Raw genomic sequence first — 17,816 nt, forward strand, 5'->3', positions numbered from 1 at the left:
GTGGGGTGAGCATTGTGTACAGGACATTATTTAGGTAAGATGTTGGGATCAGGGTAGACGCCATGTGCATCCTCACAGCACTTGTGGTCGGGGGAGCACACTCCTGAGCACCCAGGAGTCCTGAGGAAGCCAGACTTCTTCAGGATGCTGGGGGCTGGAGGACCCCGTTCACCAGAGCGGGTCTGTTCTGCCTCATCGGCACCTCCGTGTGCGCTGGAGCTGAGAAAACGGATGGCCTGACAAGTGGCTCGGACTGGCCGCTACAGAAGCAAGGGGACCAAGCTTATTGTTGACAGGAAGGGTCTACATTCCGTACAACTGGTGGGGCGGCCGAGTTACCGAAGGAGGTCCAGCCGTCCTGGAGGACGAGGTTCGCCCCGGCCGATGTAAGGAAGTGCGTCCTAGGGAGCACCTGAGGGACAGTCGTGTCCTCAACCACGTGCAGAGACAGTCACATACGCACTGACAGCTTCACCCTTTCTCTGCCCTCCACTCACGCACACTCGCGCGCGGGCCTCACCAACGCTGTCTCGGTCAACAGGGCGGCCTAGGGAAGACCTCAGGGCTGAATCAAATGCTGGTGAATACTGCTGCTTTTATTACACCTCAAGGCTTAACATTTATTTGGAGAGGACACAAAACTTGGCGAACTGGCATGCATTCTCTACAGCACGGCTTCAGAGGAGCTCAAGGCCACCCCGGTCCGCCCAGGAGGACCCTGCCGGCGGGGGCGGCGATGGCGGGGGCGCGGGGGGACCGCAGGTCCTTCATCACTGGAGTCAGCAGACCACGGGTGCTCCACCACCACAGAAGTCGAAGAACCACGTGTGCTGGCCAGGGGTGTTTCCAACAGCTAAACAGGTGTGACAAGGGATCCAGGTGTGGGTGAGTCCCTAACACGTACAGCCTAGAACATTTTGGGGAGGGTAAGAATATTCTCCTCCCCAAGTGGGCAGCACTGGCTACAGTGGGAGAGGGGCATGCTTAGCACTGCATCTGAGCTTGGTGAAGGGCACCCTGGTTTCACAAGGGAGAGTAAGACATGGCGGCGCTATCACAGTAAGGCCACTAAAGTCACAGCGAACGGGGACCTCGGAGGAAACTCTCACGACTACGGGAAAGGGGCTCGACCCTCTCTGACGCCAGGTGCCCGTTGCTGGCTGGGCACCTTGCCCTGAGACCTTCACCTGGTTCCTTTGCTGAGCTGTACCGCGTCACTGAGCACAACAGAGCGGAGGAGGGGGCCACGCACGTCAAGGGCACGGGACATCACCACCCCGCGTGGCTGACGGCTGCTGGCGAGTGTCTTGGACGCCTTTCCCGGTTGGGCCGGGGGCCCCCTGTGTGTCTGCAGACCTAATCTGAAAAGAGGCTGGCAAAGGACTTCCTCAAGCTCCGGATGGTCTCTGCTTTGGCTTCATCCTCACTGGCTGAAGAGCGGAAGAAGGAGGACTCAGAGAAGCTGAAGGCATTGGTCAGGGACTGCGACTTGCTTGAAGAAGATAAAAACCAGAGAGAATGTGAGATGGTGCTGTTCCAGGCGAGGAAGGGAGGGACGGTGACACGGGGACATGACACCCGGAGCGCGCGCTCCCGCCCCAGGGAGACCGGGTGTCAGAGGAGAGAGCCAGCGTGGGGAGGGCTCCCAGCGCTGGGCGGTCCCCACCTCCTCTTCCCCTGCAGCGCTGCTGGAGCAGGAAAGGACGGGGCCTCGGGGAGGCAGGGAGAAGAGCGGGGCTCGAGGCCCTTTCTTCTCCTTAACACTGAAGCACCAACTGGGTGGGCACCAACCCAGGAACCTCACGCCCTCGCCCTCTCTCGGGTGAAAGGCAGGAACGGGGGCCAGGGGACTCCCTCTCCCACTGCCACCGAGAGTGAGTGGAGCCGGTGTCGGAAGACCTGGTCAGAGTCGTGGTTCCAGCCCTCACCCACTCTTGACCTTGGGAAGCCACGTGCCTCTCCTGCTTTCTTAATTGTGTTCTGCTGATGTCTAGTAATATTTATCTCTGGGCCTTTTCAGCCTTTTCTACTTTGCTTTTCTTTCTCTGATTCCTAAAGGACCTCTGGACTTCACACAAACTCTATCGGCTCCATGGACCGCCCTTCCAGTGGACATAATGGCCCTCACAGGCTTCCTCGGGGGAGAGCTGTGAGGTTCAGGGCATCCAGGGGCCACAGAACTAGATATTCGGCCCACACGAGGTTACTGGATAGTCTTCTCAGGAAAAAAAAAGCCCAAATTGCACACATTTTAGGGACCAATTTTCCCCCGAGACACTAGTGATTCAGAGAGAAAGGCTGTGAAGGCCACAAGGTAGAGGGGAGGCCAGGCCCAGCACTTAGGAGGGGACACGTGGTCTGGTGTCCCGTGGCCATCTGCTCTCCTTCCTGACTTCAGCTTGTCTCTTTCCTGCTCACCTCTGCCTCTAGAACTTCTCTCCCGGCGTCTCAGCGCTCCCAGTCCTCCCCCGAACTCGGGTGCTGCCCCAGAAACCCCCTTCTACACAAGTGTGAGCCCATCTCTTCTCCCGTGGTGACTGGACGGGTGCCCTGCCTTTCACTGGGCGGGGATGAGCCCCAACATGCCAGCTGCTGGCAGCAGGGACTCCTCTGCACGCACGGGCCGAGGGCACCAGGACCAGCCTCCCACTTGTCTGGCTCAGCCCAGGGGCAGTGACAAACCCAGAGATCTGCCCTCAGACTGGGGCCGGAGTCAGCTCAAGAGGAGGAGGGAGAGATTAAAAAGCCCACAAACAGAACACGACTAGGTTGAAGGGAGGCTGTGAGGCAGGCGAGATGTGGAAAGCGCCCGTGTCCAGGGCTGGGGAGCTGGACTGGGGAATGGCCCGCCCATCGTACAGGGCTGAAAGACTCAGAGGGAGCAGTCATCGACCACCAGAGCCCTCACCGGGCTCTGTCACTGATGAGCAGAAGGGCCTCAACAAAGAAACGCAGAGCTCTGAGCAGGGTTTTCCTGTCTCCGTGCTGACTAGACTGTCTCTGAGTAGCTCATCGGAGCCCCAGACTCTGTAGCCCCTATCCTCCGTCCCTGAGAGTCTCATCTCTTAACTGAGATGCACTCACGGACCGCCTCCACTCCCCGGGGCGGTGGGGTCTGAGCTTACAGTGATGACAGAGATCTGCGTCTGGGCTGTTGGAGAGACACACCCTGGGTCTAGGGGAGGTGGGGCTGAGCCCTCTGGTGCTCCCCTTCCCATAAGCAGCTGCACTGCCTCCCAGGGGCCCCCGCTCTGTCTTCTGAGGCCGGACAGTGCGGTGGAAGTCTCTGGGGCCACTGCTGGGAGCGAGGGAGCCCAAGAGGGCGCAGCCCCTCAAGGTCTGTGCCTAGGCCTCTCCTTTGATGGCCGCGCCAGAGACCAACCTCCTTCTGACCGGGCTGAAGGTGAAAAGCTGAGATGGATCTAACTACTTCCCCCTTTCCTTCTGGGCACCTTGCTGCTTGACATTCCCTGAACTGTGAGTCAGAGGCAGAAAAGGGAACTTTTTTTTTTAAGAAGAGAGAGACACACACACACACAGAGAAAAGGAATGGAAAAAAAGAGTGGGAAAGAGGATTAAAAAAAACAAACCAACCCAAAATGCAAACCCTAAGTTAGTACCAGAATGGGAGAGGGGTAGTAGCTGACTGAATTGTCTGTCACTCCCCAGGAAGAAAGGGGAGGGTTTGGGTTTCTAGCTAGACCTTAGACTTTCACTTCCCTCTTTCTTACCCTCCCCAGCCAACCCGACCATGCCCCCCGCCAAAAAAACAAAACAAAACAAAAAAACCAAACAAAAAAAAAACCCCACCGAAACCCAAACCCCCAAAAACCCCCACAAAAGTGTCTGTGGGAGGAGGTCTGACTGAAGGTGCTTCCTAGCAGCTCTGGAGCCCCAGGAAGAGGGGAGGCGGGGAGCGGCTGAGCTGTCTCTTACTTGAGCTGTGGGTGAGGCTGGGGCTTCTGCGGTGGAGCGGCCGGGGGTGGCTGGGCCTCTGCCAGGGAGCTGCCGCTGGAGGGTGCATCTCCGTGGGTGGTGGGGCCGCCCGGCCGCGGAGGAGCCGAGGAGGAGGAAGAAGAGGAGGAAGAGGAGCAAGAGGAAGGTGGCACTGATGGTCCCGGGGGGAGCCGGCGTGGAGGCAGCACCTTGCCTGGGGGTTGCATTCCTTGGGGTTGCCCAGGGCCCCCTAGGTTCAGTACAAGAAAAACTTCATAATTTAACCATATCAAAGGGTTTCCTTATTAGAATTTACATCTCGAAGGGTGTGGTTATTTCATTACCAGAGGATAAACTCTGTCACAAGAAGCAAGTCCCTGGTTACCCCAAGGATACGGCTCTACATGCGCCTCCTCAGACTCACAACAACGCAGGCACAGCGGAAGTGGGAGCACAGGGCAGAAAGCAGGGGGTGAGCAGCCCCTTCGGGGGTGAGCTCTGCTACAGAACGCCCCCAGACCACACACTGGGACCACCCCTCTCCCCCAGAGCTCCCTCAGGTGCGGGCCAACCTGGCCCATGGGGCACCAGGAGGGCCATGTTCCACACGGCACACACAGCGTGGAAAGAGTGGTGGAAAGAGTCCTGGCCTGGGGGGACCCGGACACTGTCTATCAGCGGGTCCCTGAGCAAGTCAGCTGACTTCTCTGGACTTCAGTGTTTCCAACCAGAAAACTGTGAACAATTAAGACCCAGTCTTACTTATCTTTCAAGAGGGTAGTGTATCAAAGATGACAATGGACAAGAACGTTCTTCAGAAAGTGTTCTGTGCTTTACAACCATCACTGACTTACACTGTGTCTTTTTAGAGTTGGCCTCAGTCCCAACCCACTCCATGCCTGGGTGCCTGGTTGCCACAACCTCAAACAGGGCTTTGTTTTAGCGTTAACTCACACCCATGACTAGGACCTTCCATGTCTAGGCAATTCTTCTGCCTCTTAGTACCATCCTTAGGGGTTCCTGTCCCTCCCAGGTGTATGTGGTGAAATTCTCCAAAAATCAAGTCCCATTCTCTCCTGGAGATGTTGTGGGCACCATTTGGCAAAGAAGTGCACCCCGCCCCCCCACCCAGAAAAGGACCGAGATCCCCTTTCTCCCAGAATGAGACAGAAAACAGTCTGGCAACCTGGAGATCTCATTTCTTAGTCTCAGTCCCAGAGTACCTATTCATGTGCCCGCTGGAAGGAGTGAGCTTACAGAAAATGGATGGCTAAGACTTGTAACTTAGTTTTCTAGAAATACAGGGACACCTGTGGCCTCAGGATAGGCAGAACCATACATCTATACCACTGTACATCCATGATTGTAAGCTGGTTTCCCCTCTACATGGTACGGATTCCACTTTATCATCAATGACCAATTCATACCAGGGTTAGTTACACATATATAAGCTACTGTAAATAAATAAATGGAATTTTGCACATTGAAGAAGCTCTAGGTTCAAATCAGATAACTAGTAAAGATGACAGATTAGCAGATCATTTCACGTGAACCCGTTTACGCCTTTTCCAAAGCTTGGCATCGTTTGTATCAGCATTTTCTTGTCAAGTACCACAGGTTGGGAGCTCAGTCTCTTGGACCAGACACCTGAGAGCTTTCCCGCCTGTACAAAGATGCTTGAACAGCCAGAAACTACAACTTAACACTGAAGACAGATAAAACTTTTCCTTTATTGCACATTAAGCTGTACAAGAGTCACAAAAGAGAGGTACCCCGATCACACTCGCAGCGCCAGATGAGGCTCTCCCAGCCGGGTCGGTGCAAAGGGGGACAGCATCCAGCAAAGAGGCGGGCGCAAAACACCTCAACGGCACTCTGTCACTGTGGTACGGATGCCTCAGGCCGCAGAGCTGTCCTTAGCATGCTGCCCGAGGGCGCAGGACAGTCAGGGTGTACAGTCAGCTCTGCCTGACAGTGGGAGGGAGCCCTAGTTCTCCTCTCTCCCACCTGACAAGACTGTGGCCAACACTGTCCTGCAGCCCGACTGAATTCAAACGGCAACTGTGTGTTTGTGGCTCACGAATGTCACATGAAAAGCACCTGGATGTTCACACTGATCACATGCAAAGAAGCAACACCATCATCAGCTCACTGCTTGGACAAAAACAAAATTAAAAAAATAAAATGTATTCCTCCGTTCTGGGAAAATGTCTCTTGACTCCTTTCTATCATTTCGTCAGATTGGGAGGTATTTTAAGGACCTGAATCTCTAGGCAACCCGCCTGGGCGTGCAGAACTGCATGTAATACACGTGTCTATTTACAGCACACACTACTGTCAGCATCCACATCAGCTCAGGGCGGAATCGCAGCCGAGAACATTCACACTCAGTGCATTTCCTTGCAGCTCAGACTCTGCCCGCAGCCAAGACAGGAAGCAGGGCTCGAAGCCCTGGACGCAGGAATCATGTTACACACCACCGTCACCAGCGAGTCCTCAGGCCTGGCTATCCAGAAAGGTGACGTGTCGTGACAGCAGTTGGGAGGGGGGGTGCGAAAGCAGAGCTCAAAGCACTTCTAAAACGTGAAACCCCTCAGCCCACGGCCCTAGAGGGGGCCGCTTGGTGCCTCATCCCGGCCTGGCCAGGAGACGGCAAGAGGGGGCACTGACCCGAGGCCTTGTGAGGGAACTGCCTCCTCCCTGCGCAGGAGGTGCGTGTTGGAGGAGAGAGGATGAGATGGCGGAGGGCTCTCCTAGAGCCCCAGCCCCAGACACACACGGGCTAAAATCTGAGACAGTCAGTTTCTGGACTCAGGAGGGCTCCTGCAACAGCTGAAAACTAAAGCAGGCGCCCACCTCAGAGTTCAGAGGGCAGTGTACCCGCTCGTGGGAAACAGGACAGTTCCGATTCGTTCGCATGTTGCCATGCCTTGAGAGAGGCCAAAGGCAGTGCAATCGAGTCCTTCCCAGACTTACAGCAGCTCCCAAATCGCTAAGCAATCACCTCTGTACACGGGTCAAGCTTTGGGGAAAACGAAGCAGCCTCGGTTCCACAGAAGCGCACAGATGGCCAATTCAGAAACAATTTGGGGGGACTGAGATGAACACAGAAAAAAAACTCACAAAGTCATTTTGATATTGCACATCAGCGGCCCCGTTTGTTTTTTGTCTAATCTCATAGCTAATTAGTTAATACTAAAACGAAAGGTACACTGGGATGTCGAATACAGAACACATTCCTGGAGATAAGCTTGTTCTTTATAGTTTATGTCATCACTAGGAAACACAAGAGCTCCACGGACACAGTCAGCCTATTCACAGAAACTCAAATGCACCAAAGTTTAGCAAATGGAGAAAAAGAGAGACGCCTTCGGATTCAACGGATGAAGCGATGGGAATGAGACCTTGGAAATCTCTTAAACTTCTAGCTATTTACCCGAGTCATGCAGAATGGAAGCAAAAAGCACTGCAGATCCCAAGCTCACTCATGGAGGTAAGCAGGGGGTAGGGCGAGGGGGGCGGTTTATCTGAGTCTGGGGGGAGAAGGAGGGGAGTCAGGTTTGATCTTGTGGTCTCTGTTTCTCCCCTGTCCACCCCACCCCCCCCCACCCCCAGTCCTACTGCGCCCCGCACTGTGCAATACTTAAAAAAGAAAATACTATCAAACCACCCAGAGGATAGTCGCACTGAACTTGGGAGAGGCACAATTCTTTTGTACACTGTTGACAAACAGCCCTGGATTCACAAATTATACAGAGAAACGTTAAGTGAGCGTTACAAGCACGAACAGGTGAACAACCAGACAGAGGCGCTGACACTGCATAGGAAGAACAGAGTCCAGTCAGCATTGAAAGAATGCAGAAACGGCACCAGTGGGAGGGTCTGCTGCGTCCCTCCCCGCTTTCCTTTCTTTCCTTGTTTGTTTTTGGCTTAAAATGTCTGCTTTGAAAAAAATTAACTACCCATCGCTTTAAGAAGCTTGGACCTGTTTGGGCCCTACTGCAATGCCATTACAGTCGAGAATATACTGTAAACAACCTTGGGGGGCTGGCCGCTGAGGCGGGGTCTTGCTCGAGTCCGGATCCTTAAGTGCTCCACTCTGGAAGACAAAAATGCAAAAGAGATAAAAAACGAAACTCCAGGCAGATTCCCAAGAGAAACCCTGTGGCTCTGTGGCGGGGCTGCAGTGGGATCCACTGGGATCTGGCCCAAGGGCTTCAGCTGTTCTGCAAACACCTCAAGGGGGTTCTCAGCCTCTGGGGTATTGCTGGGACCTAAGAGAAGGCAATCTGGGGCTGAGAACCACTCTGGCAGGCAGTATCTGAAACCCTTACCCCCTTTTCCTTTCCCTTCCTTCTAGACCCTTTCTAGAAACTTCCAAGAGCATCTGGCTTCTTCTCTGGGGGCTGCCTGAGGGCCAGCTACCCTGGGACTCACAGGCCGACTTCTGGGGGAAGGATCAGCCCTAGCGCCAGCGGGGGCTGGGCCAGGTGACAGGCTTAAGCCTTGGCGCTAACTCCTGCAGAGCTGGCTGACTCAGGGGTCAGAGCCACTCTCTGGGCTGGGCTGGAACTCCCGCGGGGAGGGACCTGAAGGAGGGGGGCCATCTTTTGTTTCCCAGGACCCTCCTTACCCAGAGGGAAGGAGTAAGACCTTAATGTTTGTAAAAGTGCTCAAGGCCAAGCTGTTTTTCCCTCTCTAACAGCATAATTGCATTTTATCCAGCACCGTGGCTCCACTCCCAGGCTTCCTCTCCTCCCAGCTGTGATTCTGATTATGCCCCGACAGGAGCAGAGACGCCTGTGACTTCAGTTCATCTACCCTTTGCACTGAAGGCAGGGAGCATGTGGAGCCTGAATTCAGCTCAGGGGAGATGCTCCACGAGGCGGGGGCTGCCAAGTGTGCGGACCGTGATGTCACAGCGGGAGCTTCCGAGGCGAGGCCGGGAGAGGCCCTGCAAGTCCTCAGCACCCCCACTTCCTCTTTCAGTGCTGCTCTCCCTTGTGACAGGCCCCCCCCAGCCCTACTCCCACATTAAAACTGTTCCCCATTCCCATGGGCCCCTGATCTGGCCTTCTATCTGCCTTCCTGCTGCTGCAGGCCTGTTTTCAGCTCCACTGCTGGGAGAGCAAAAGGGCCACTCTTGCCAGGGTCACGGTCTTTCAATGACAGCATTGCCTACAGCTGTTCTACCAAGAGGATTTCAGGCAGGAGAAGGCAGGGGGGGCCTCTGAAATGTCTTTGGTGCCACTGCACCAGAGGGTGCCCATTCTGTCCACAATCCCGACCTCTTACAGATCACAGCAAGAACGCCCACACTTCCCGTCCCCTTCTTGCATGGGACCTTCTAGGGGGGTCTCACCCCTGACCCTGAAATCCCGAAGCCACTTGAGGCCACACCTTCCAGTCAGCCATCAAGACCCACCAGGCTCTCCGTCTTGGCATCCAAGATTCACTATTTCCTCCTGACCAACTCTGGTCAGGCCTGTATCATTTCTTGTTTAGACTACTAGAATAGTCTCTCAATTCTTTAGTCTCCTTTCCAATCCATCTTCTAGATACCTATTACCCTCCTAAACTCTTTCTCTAATTGTATCACTTTACTGCTCTAAATGGGCTTCCCTTGTGGCTCAGATGATAAAGAATCCTCCTGCAATGCAGAAGACCTGGGTTCGATCCCTGGGTCAGGAAGATCCCCTAGAAAAAGAAATGGCTACCCACTCCAGTATTCTTGCCTGGAGAACTCCATGGACAGAGGAGCCCGGCGGGCTACAGTCCACGGGGTCGCAAAGAGTCAGACACAACTGAGCAAGTAACATTTTCACTGCTCTAAATAATTTACAGCTAAAACACTATACATGTGCCAGGCAACACGATGGACAATTTTATGCAGTATTTCCCTTAAGCCTCACAGCAGCTCTCTGAGGTATCAACATCCCTAATTTTTAGATAAGGAAGCTGAGGCCCAGCTAAGTCAGGTAATACAGAGGCAGCTGGCACGCGAGCCCAGGCAGTCTAACCTCCTCTTCCCGTCGCCCACAGGATGACGTCTGCATTCTTCAGGATGATGCCAGAAACTTGCTTTAGCATGGCTGGACAGGCCCCCTGGGCCTCTGTCCCTCATGTTCTAAACGTGCCTGCTCCTTCCAGCCTGACCCTTCACTGCTTGTTCTCTAGTCTAGGCCACTCTAGCTTTTATGATAAGTACCCTCCAGAAATACCTTCTCTCCTTTTCAACCAATCCAATGCCACACATCCTGAAGGTCTGAGTCAAATTATACCTCATTTGTGAAATCTCTCTTCTGATTGCCCCTTTTGATTGTGGTCTCCCCTCTGAAATCCTATAACAGCACTTAATAGACTGTCTTGTTATCATCTTGAAGACTGGGATGATGTTTCTATCGCCAGATCTTTGACAGCAAGGACAGTGAGTCTTCACCTTCTCATGAATTCCTAACAATTACAGTGCCCATTTTTTCCAAAGAAAAACTGGGATATATGGCCTGATGTGGTAACTATTTATTTAAAAGGTAAAATAGTTAAGATTGGGACTATTTTGGAAATGAAGACTGCCGTCATTCTACCAATGTCACCAGGCACAGGACTGAGCACATAAGAGGTCCTTACTGACTGCTTATTAGATAAACAGCCGTGCGGCAACAGTAAAGTCCAAAATGAAGTAGGGTGTGAGTCTTTCAAGAGAAAGACGTCGTTAAACCATAGATGTCAAACCACCCCATATCTGGGACCAACTTGGATGAACAGCTCTGAAAATGCTCAGGTTAGAGAATTAGAAAATGAGGCCTCCAACCTGGGCCTGCCCGCTTGGTGCATAAGGGAAATTCAAAACCATCCTCACAGAAGCAGAAATGGTTTCCATCAAGACTGTATAATCCAGTCAAGTTAGTGACACTTCAGGCCCCAGAGTTCCTTCCCATCGTGAGCTCTTCCTTCCCCTGGCCTGGCTGCCAATTGGAAGAGGAGACTATAGGATGGTGTGTGGTAATGGGCACACAGGACACCAGGGCTGCTTTTTTAGCCGAGTGGCCTATCAACTCTGCTGCCCAACACACACACGCACACATGTACACACACACACACACTCCATTGGGTCTCCGACAGTTAGTCTTTAAGACTGGGCAGCAGAGTGGAATTTGGGCCTGGGGGTTAGGAAGATGGGTTTAAATCTAAATCTCCCACTTACTAGCTTTGTGACCTTGGGCAAATTATTTTCCCCCTCTGCACCTTTCTTCAAATGGTTTCCATGATATAAAGGGATATTATCCACCTATCTATCTACTACCTATACATCTATCTATTGAGATATCTACAAGTACCTGTCCCTGGCAGGTCCTATATAAGACACTACAGATGATGGTAATAGTGAGACCAATGGGTCCTTCCTTCTGAAGCTCTGTCATCTCTCAGTTCTCACTCTCATCATGGAATACCCCCTTCGGTGTGCTCCTGTTCCTGGGCTTTGGGGAACTCGACTCAGCTGTGATGGTACAGTCTCCTCTGAGCTCCCTGACATGCCCCTGGTGTCACAGTCTCACTGCCTGAGATGGAGTGTTGTTCTTCAGTCACTCAGTTGTGTCCGACTCTGTGACCATGGACTGCAGCACGCCAGGTTTCCCTGTCCTTCACCATCTCCCGGAGTTTGCTCAAACTCATGTCCATTGAGTTGGTGATGCCATCCAACCATCTTGTCCTCTGTCATCCCCTTCTCCTCCTGCCTTCAATCTTTCCCAGCCTGAGATGGATACTCAGGTGAAAGACAGAGAAACTCCTGCAGTTTGTGGAGCCACCAGACTGGCTCTTGCTGGTCCCCTCCCTCAGGGCCTCACCTTGTTCCCCTGACAGCTGCCCGTGAGACACCTCAGACTCTGCGCGGAGCAGCTTAAGACGCTCTCCTCCCAGAGAAGTGCTATTTTCAGAGCAGGTTATGGAAGACCACACGGCACAAGGGCAGAACCAGGGCCCATGGGCAAAAGCTCTGAAAGGCAGACTGTCAGCGGCAGGGAGGACTTCCTATCGCAAAAACAGTGGAAGGGGCATCTTGGGAGGGTGGGTGTGTTCATGCAGAGGCTAGAGAATTACCTGACAGAGATACAGTAGGGAGTACACCTCTATGAAATACGAGACAGGTTAGATGAACACTATGCTTCACCTTCCAACTCTGAGAACATATGATTCCAGGAAAAACAAAAACTCCCAGAGATTAGATTAAGCTCTGATGGTAAAACTCACAGCATGAGCTGCTAGGGGTTAGGGTTTCACCACGAAGCCTGGCCCTGCCTCTCCTCTCTGTAGCCTCAGAATTATATGACTGAGACCCCCAACGGTGACCTGAACCCACAAGTTCCCTTCCAAAGGCTGCAGAGGAAGAACTCCCAGGAGCTGTCCTTCACACTGGAGCCTGGGAATGTGCCTGGGCCACCCTTGTCTGGCGCCTGGGGAGCTTCTCTGGCCCCCGCCCCCTGGAGCTTGTGGACTGAAGACTTCCCAGGGGTGGCGGGAGCGGGGAGGAGAGTCCCCCAGGACCGGCCCTTGCCAGGCTGAGACTCTCTGGCCCCACCCACAAGGCTTCTGTCTGCCGGGGCTGAGGGCCTGCTCCCTGTGGGGTTTGGCTACCATGGAATCTGTCTCCAGTCACCAAGAGCCGCCTGGGATGCCGAATTCCACAGAAGTCTGGCCACTCTGGCGTCACTGCCAAAGCCTGGCCCGTGGCCAGCCCACAGCAGGAACCCGGGGCCAGACTGAGCAGCAGCGTTTCCCTCAGGAAACTGGGTTGACTCAAACAGGTAAGAATGCGAGGTCCAGGGCTCGTGCCCAGCTGCACACAGAGCAGGAGGACAGATGGCCTTGCAGCAGCATAAGGAAAAGCCCCAAACTAGCCTGGGCTTACGGAATGACAAGAAGCTCAGAGGGTGTCAGTGGGCAATGCTGCGGCTGGAGGCGCATCAGTGTCCCAACAAGGGGAGGTCACCGGTGCACTGCTCTTTGGACGGATAAGCCTCATGACAGAGCAGTGATCACCAGGTCTGCGTGCCTCTTTTAAAGGTGGACACCAGCGCAATAAAATGGGTACGCGGAGCAGACAGGATGGTGAGAAGTGTGAAATGACATCTCCCCTCGTGTGACTTTGGGCAAGTTACTTAATCTCTTGAGTCTCAGTTTCCCAAATGAGCCAAGTCTAAAGGAGTAAATATGATAACTGGGGAAACCCCGAGGACCAGGTAGAAGCTCAAAGTCACTCAGACATGAATTTGATCAAGGTCAAGGGCTGGCGTGGGCGGGAGTGAGCCTCCTGGCAGCAGTGTTCAAAAGGGCCTGGACAAATTCTTGTCCGAGGAGCGGGGTTGGGGGACGGTGGGAGGGTGGAGGTGGGGTTCTGCAGTCACAGGCTGGCAGTGACTTCTACAGACTCGGGGCTCCTAATTAGGACCTTTGTGCACTTTTTTTGAGGTATGAGCCAAGCCTTTCTTAGCTGTGGAGCCTCGAGCCCAGCAAGAAGCCAAGGCTACAGGGTTTGAGCAGAGGTGTCCTGCAGGGTTTGAGGAGAGCGGGCTGCTGCTCCCTATCTAAGCCGACTGGGCTCGGGTCCCGCTGTGCCGAGGCCACCGGTGCAGGTGACCAGGAAAGCCAGGGAGGGGACAGCAAGAAAGAGCTGGTGAAGTGTGGAGGCGCTTCCAGCTTGGGAGGCTCCGCGTGGGGCTGAGGAGGAGGGGGGCAAGGGTCCCCAGGGCCAGCTCCCTCCCTTCTCACCGCCCCTGAGCTCTGGGGGCGCATCCAAACGGCACGGTGCAGGGCACTGCAGAGCGTCTGTGGAACTGGGGGCCAGAAGACCCAGCTCTCCTGCCCAAAAGCTATGTGACCTTGGACAGATCGTTTGCACTCTCTCTGCTGATATGTAAAACAGAGACAGAAACACCAGCTCAAAGCATCTCACGGATAGGCGATGAGGCTCAGAATAATGGCTGTGCTTTGCAAGCCGCAAAGTGCCAGGTAAAGTAATGATCTGAGCATCATTACTATTATTTGAATACTAATAAATTATCAGTCCAGAGGAGTGAAGCTTTAGCGGTAGGATTTCACGCATCAGTGGAGAAGACACTGCCGGGCGGTTTTCTGTCAGCTGCATTAAGCAGTGCACAGTAGCTCAGGGTGGGCAGGGTAGGGTGTGGACTCGGGGCTGGGCTACCCTCTGTGTATCACTGACGTGTTCCAGCAAGGTCCCTGAAGATGCAGTAAAGTCATTTCAAAAACAGTAAATGTTAGCTCCTGAGCTGACTGGAAAGGAAATCACTTGTCTGGGAGAGAAACCAAGTCCAAGGAGGAGGATTTGTGGGGTTGTGCCAAAGGCACCCTTCATGTGCCAGCCTGCGGCTTCAGCAGACAAGCTGTGAGAGAGGAGCTCCTATCGGAGGTCCCAGCAGGCTGGAGAGCTGAGGAAGGAAAGACACTGAGTGACTCAACTCTTGAGGGCTGCTGGCCAGAGTCCAGCTGCCCCCATCACGGAGGAAAGCCTGTGCTTGCTCAGCATATCTGAGACAGGAAATTGGGAAAGGGTCTCAGGGTCTGGCCCCAGGAAAGAGGCCAGGCCAAGCTCCTCGCCGGACACATCACCGAGCTATTCTGATCGGCTCCCCAGGCCCTGCTCCCCCGGTCCAGGACCCCAGGGGGAATGAGGCAGCGGGAAGGAATGTGGTCGGGAGGTTGTAGGTTCAGCCAGAGCAAAGGGGACGGCATGTTTCCAGGCACCTTGGGACCTTTCTAGGATCACTCCTGCTGTCCCGAGAGCCCACCTTCCCTCTGCTGAGAGGTTCCAAAAGGCAGCCAGGGACCTGCTCCTCCTCCTCGAGTGAGGGGAGCTGCTGCTCCGAGGGCAGGGGCATGTCCTGGACCGCAGCTCTCCCATGATCAGTGATTTCCTATGGACACCAGAAACGTCCCGTGGGGTGGCCCACGAGACCTAAGGGGGCCCCAAGGGCTGGGTCACCCGAGGTCAGAATATCGGCGACAAGCGATGAAAGATGTCCCTTACAAGTTAAGACAGCCCCAAAATAGTCAGTTTCCCTGAATAGTCTGTTAAGGGATCTGATCACTAGTGACTTTATATGAACCTGCCTCAAAACTCACATTTTCAGCTTACACTCACTGGGGAAAAAATTCCCTAAAGTGGTCCAACTGTGGGAAGCAGGAAGGCCTTTCTTTGCCTGAAATTTACTTTTTCTGAGCTGAGTGAAGCCCTCTGAGGCCTGTGTCTGGGGTCTGAATTGCATCTCCTCCCTAACTGCCTGGCCCTTTAGATTCCAATCTCGGACCCCTTCTGAATCTTGGGTCTCCTTGTACTCAAGACACTTCAGAATCCTTTGCAGCTGGAAAAGCTGAGCTGGAAACGTTTGAGTATCTCTCTGGGCCAGAGAATCAGTGAAAAAGGACTTGCATAATGCCCCGCCAGAAGCCCAAGGCCAGAGGTTATCGGGCCCATTTGGGACGCTCATCACTGCTTTTCCAGATCTCTGGCTAGCGCACGGCCTGAAACACAGTGTCTCAGACCTGCAAGGAGATTGTTAAGAGCTGCCTGTTCCAACAGCCCTAGCCTCCAGCCCAGCCTTTCACCATGTGCCTGAGGAGTGGCTTGGACATCAGCAGTGACGTGGCAGCCACGTACCGCTTTCCCAAGCAGCCATTTCCCCTCTCAGCATCAGAGACTTTACTCATGTCTTCCAATAAGCTTGCCTTTGGCACCAGATCCACCCCATGACAGCTGTCAGAGAGCTGAAGATATGGAGTCACAGGCTCCTTGAGACTTCGGCTGCTCCACGGCAGCCCTTTTAACTTCTGCTCATAGAACGGATCTGCCAAATGCCCCAGCCTCTGGGTCTCTCTCCTCTGAGCACCTGCCTTGTTACGCTGTGACTCTCGGATGGGAAGCGACATTGGAGGTGTGCTGTGATCAGCTCAAGATTGAGGAAGAGCCTCATGTTCTTCCTGGACACATTATGAGCGTTCATGTTTCCAAAGGCTGAATCTTAGCATCTTAGACCTTCAGGGGTCTAACTCACAGCCAGATAGAAAGAGGAGTGGGTGTCTGAAAACCCTTCACGAGCAATTCAGCCCTTTGGCTCTGGAAGATTTTATTGGGGAATAAAAAGCAGAGCCGTGTGATAGGAGATGACAACAACTAGACACATGAATAAGAGCCCAGGACAGCTCCTCTGCGGGCGTCCACCAGCAGTTCTGCCCCTGTGGTTCCCGGGGTCTCCCCAGAAGAGACCTGCTCCTGCTCCTGGAGGAGCAGACCCCCTCCAGGGACCCAGGATGTGATGAGGCCCAGCTCCGATCGCAGACGACAGGACCCAGGAGAGGGAGTGAGGAGGGGCGAGGAGAGCAGGCCCGAGGGGAGGCTCTGCAGGCACGCAGCCTGGAGGTTTTGGCCGGCACTGGCCACCAGGTGTCACTGCCACCTTGAGAACGGCACTCCAAGTGGAGGGTCTCTCAGGGCAGCCCTGGAGCTGGCAGGCCAGCCAGGGCCAGGCCAACATGATGAGGGTTTGCCACTCACTCCTGCTCTCAGCGACTTCGTGCCTCTCACACCCCTGCCCCTATTCCTCTGAACTGGGCCTGGCAGCTGGCCTGGGCCCAGCCCCATGACTTTGCTCTCTGCTTCTTACAATTACTCCAGCCACTGAGGTGGCTGGCTGACAAGGTAAGGGAGGCCCTCTGCTCACCTCCCCCACCCCTAACCTCCTTCAGGCTTTCTTTTAGAGTCACAGAAACAAACCAAAGCTCTAATGAGGGAGCTGTAGGCAAGGAGAGAGAGGGAGAAAGAGAGAAAGGTCGGCAACGGCTAGTCATAAGTAAGAGGATGACAGAGGATGAAATGGTTGGATGGCATCACTGACTTGATGGAGATGAATTTGAGCAAGCTCCGGGAGTTGGTGATGGACAGGGAAGCCTGGTGTGCTGCAGTCCATGGGGTCAGAAGAGTCAGACACGACTGAGCAACTGAACTGAACTGAAGTCTGTCCTGGTCCTGACCTAGAATACGGGCAAGACACAGCATCTGGGGCTTGTGACACAGGCCAGAGTCTCCCGCAGCCTGAGCTGCCAGAGCCACAGAAGAATGAGGCCAGGACTGGGGAGCCTGATGGTGAGGAGCAGACCAGAGTTAGTGGCAGCACCCGTGGGCTCAGACTGCCATTCAAAGCCCTGGCTGAGGCCCAGGTAAACTCGGTTTGATTTGCATCTCTTCCATTTGGACTCAACCAAATTCATTCAGATCTCCACCCCAAGTCCAGTGCGCTGCGAGGGCTATTAAAGACACTTACTACAACCGGGAATTCGTCCAACAAATATGTATTGCACTGGCAGATCAAGGGAGAAGTAAGTGGGAGTGGTTTATCACTTCATTTATATAGAATGGCTACCACATAGTGATAATAAAAAAGTAGACAGATTTGGTTTTTGTACAGACTGACTGTACTGGGCAGACCACGCCTACACCACTCCTTTAGTGTAGCCAGGATGCCTCTGCCAGACCTGAGACACAGCAGTTGAGGAAGAATCAGTTATATGATCACAAAGGAGCCAGTCATGCAAAAATAGAGAAAGAATTTGTCAGAGAGAGGACGCAGTAACACAAAGGCCTGTACCAGTGTGGTAAGGGGGTGGTGGGCATGAGCTAGGATGGTACGAAGATGTTGCATTTATCCCTGTCACCCCAAGTCTATTAACTAATTTTAAGCACGTAGTTTGGGCTAGGCCTATGCTGGTCAGAGAAAACATGGACAAATAAGGCTTGAAAGTATTTGAGAGACATTTGCTAAATTAATTTAATTATGTATGCAGTAAAGAATTTGGCCTTGCCCAAA

General features: G+C 53.7%; 1 protein-coding gene across 1 annotated transcript in view; it reads right to left on the reverse strand.

Moving 5' to 3' along the window:
- Positions 1–575: 575 nt before the first annotated feature.
- SYN2 (synapsin II) overlaps positions 576–17,816 on the reverse strand; it is a 150,533-nt gene continuing 133,292 nt past the window's right edge. The window contains exons 11-13 of the mRNA XM_070463319.1: positions 7,975–8,035; positions 3,937–4,186; positions 576–1,492 (exon numbers count right to left, since the gene is read on the reverse strand). Coding sequence (XP_070319420.1) covers positions 1,357–1,492; positions 3,937–4,186; positions 7,975–8,035 — 447 coding nt within the window. The 3' untranslated portion in view covers positions 576–1,356. The remainder of the gene's footprint in view (positions 1,493–3,936; positions 4,187–7,974; positions 8,036–17,816) is intronic.

The sequence above is a fragment of the Odocoileus virginianus genome, unplaced genomic scaffold (assembly GCF_023699985.2).
Source record: "Odocoileus virginianus isolate 20LAN1187 ecotype Illinois unplaced genomic scaffold, Ovbor_1.2 Unplaced_Contig_2, whole genome shotgun sequence".
NCBI classification, from domain to species: domain Eukaryota; kingdom Metazoa; phylum Chordata; class Mammalia; order Artiodactyla; family Cervidae; genus Odocoileus; species Odocoileus virginianus.